The following is a 2567-nucleotide window of genomic DNA, read 5'->3' on the forward strand; positions in this document are numbered from 1 at the left end:
GGGTTCCAGGTGTCGCTGGGCTGGGTTTGGGGTGTCGTGGGGGGGATCCCGGGGTCTCCCGGGTGAGGATTTGGGGGTCCTGGGATGGATTTGGGGTTCCAGGTGCCACTCTGGGCAGGGTGCTGGGTGTCGAGGGGGGGGTCTCAGGATCCATTGGGGGTGGGTTTTGGATGTGTGTGTGTGTGGGGGTGTCACACCCCGTGTTTTTTTCCCCCCCCTCCCCAGCATCATTGAGTACATCGAGGGGCTCCTGGAGAAGGACCGCAGGGACAACCGGAACATCGGGGCGCACGGGGCGAGCCACATCCTGGGGAGGGTCCCGGGGGGGGGGTCCCGTCACCCTCCTGACCCACTGCAACACCGGGACGCTGGCGACAGCGGGCTACGGCACCGCCCTGGGTACGGGGGGGCGCTGGGGGGCTCAGCACCCCATTTTCCCCCAGGGGTTTTGCGGGGCTGTCTCTATCGCAGGGGGGCGCGTCTCTGTCGCGACGTCCCCGACGCGTCCCGCGTGTCCCCAGGTGTCGTGCGGGCGCTGCACCAGCGCGGGTCCCTGTCGCGCGTGTTCTGCACCGAAACCCGCCCCTACAACCAGGGCTCGCGGCTGTCGGCGCTGGAGCTGCGCCACGACGGCGTCCCCGTCACGATAATCGCCGACAGCGCCGCCGCCGCCGCCATGAGGGAGCGGGGAGTCCAGGGTGAGAGGGGACGGGAGGGGACCCGGGGTGGGTGACACAGGGTGGGGACAGGGAGGAGGGACACGGGGGCGGGTGACACGGGGGGGCAGAGGGAGGGGACGCAGGACCGGGCTCCCTCTGACCCTGCTCTATCCCCAGCCGTGGTGGTGGGCGCGGACCGCGTGGCCGCCAACGGGGACGTGGCCAACAAGATCGGGACGTTCCAGCTGGCGGTGGCCGCGCGGCACATGGGCATCCCCTTCTACGTGGCCGCCCCGAGCAGCACCTGCGACCCGACGCTGGCCTCGGGCCGCCTGATACCCATCGAGGAGCGCCCGGGGACAGAGCTCACCCACCTCGGGGGCGTCCTCCTGGCTGACCCCGGTGCGTGCCATGCTGGGACCTGGGGCGCGGGGTCCCAGAGCCCAGGGTGGTGTGTAGGGTTTGGGGTTCCCTGGGGGGGCTCTCGGGGGGTCCCGCCCCTGCCTGGGGTCGCTGCCAGAGCCCCTCTGACCCCGTGTACCCCCTGCTCGTCCCGCAGAGGTGGACGTGTGGAACCCGTCCTTTGACGTCACGCCGCAGGAGCTCATCACGGGGGGCATCATCACGGAGTACGGGGTCTTCGCCCCCTCCGAGGTCTGCCGGGAGCTGGCGGAGCGAGGGGAGCCCTGACGGCTTCTGCCTCGCTGCACCCCGGCGTGCCTTGCGTCGCGGTTCGGTATATCGCGACAGATTTGGTTACAATAAAAATCTCGGTGTATCCCGACAGCCTTTGCGGTACTATGGCAGCGGTATATCCCGGCAGTTCATAGGGCAATATGGCCGCGAAGAGTGCCGCGATATATCCCGGCAGGGCTTGCGGCAGCATGCCCCGGTGTATCCCGGCAGTGCGTGCGGCAATATGGCCGCCGAGGTTGCCGCGTTGTATCCCGGCAGAACTTGCGGCAACATGCCCCGGTAAATCCCGGCAGAGCTTGCGGCAATATGGCCGCCGAGGTTGCCTCGTTGTATCCCGGCAGCCTCCGCGGCAGAATGCCTCGGTGTATCCCGGCAGAGCTTGCGGCAATATGGCCGCCGAGGTTGCCTCGTTGCATCCCGGCAGCCTCCGCGGCAGCATGCCTCGGTGTATCCCGGCAGAGCTTGCGGCAATATGGCCGCCGAGGTTGCCTCGGTGTATCCCGGCAGCCTCCGCGGCAGCATGCCACGGTAAATCCCGGCAGACCGTGCGGCAATATGGCCGCGGGGTATGCCACGGTATATCCCGGCAGACCTTGCGCCAGCATGCCACGGTGTATCCCGATAACCTCCGCGGCAATATGGCCGCGGAATCCGCCGCGGTGTATCCCGGCAGCCTTTGCGGTTGAATGCCCCTGTGTATCCCGGCGTGCCGCGCGCCCCATTACTTCGGCCTGTTCCGGCCCTGAGCCGGAAGTGACCATGGCCCAGGGCCCGGCCTATGGCTGCGGCCCGGGTTTCTCGCGGCCCGCGGAAGGGCGGTGAGGCGCGCCCCGAGGCCGGGGGTCCTGGGGAACGGTGCAGGGGCAGAGGCGGACTCGGAGGTCCAGGGGTTGCTCAGGGGAGCCCGAGGTTGGGGGGCGAGAGGCGGCCCCGGGAGTTTGGGGTTGAAGGGAGGCCCCGATTTGCCGAGGGTGCTCCGTAGAGGTCCTGGGGGGTCTCCGGTGCCTTTCCCGGGGCCTCTTCGGGAAGCTCGGGGTTGTCAGTTCCCGGGGGGGGTCTCTCAGGCCCCCGCCCTTCTTTTTAATAAAAGGGATTTGCCCGCAGCGTCCGGTGTCTGATCTGTGGGGACCGGGGATGTGGCCGCAGAGGGCTTGGGAGGCTCCTGGGGGTGTCCCGGTGCTCCCGGGAGGGCGTCCGTGTCCCGAGGGGGTG

At 68.9% G+C, this 2567-nt stretch overlaps 1 protein-coding gene across 1 annotated transcript; it reads left to right on the plus strand.

The window, feature by feature from the left end:
- Window positions 1-52: 52 nt before the first annotated feature.
- Window positions 53-1486, plus strand: LOC120747776 (methylthioribose-1-phosphate isomerase-like; the record flags this gene model as incomplete). Its single annotated transcript, XM_040053820.2, is given in 5 exon segments — window positions 53-331; window positions 333-399; window positions 522-698; window positions 837-1061; window positions 1219-1486. Coding segments are annotated over 5 exon segments (879 nt in total), but the record flags the coding sequence as incomplete, so codon positions are not given.
- Window positions 1487-2567: the final 1081 nt, after the last annotated feature.

This window comes from Hirundo rustica, unplaced genomic scaffold (assembly GCF_015227805.2).
Source record: "Hirundo rustica isolate bHirRus1 unplaced genomic scaffold, bHirRus1.pri.v3 scaffold_201_arrow_ctg1, whole genome shotgun sequence".
Classification (NCBI taxonomy): domain Eukaryota; kingdom Metazoa; phylum Chordata; class Aves; order Passeriformes; family Hirundinidae; genus Hirundo; species Hirundo rustica.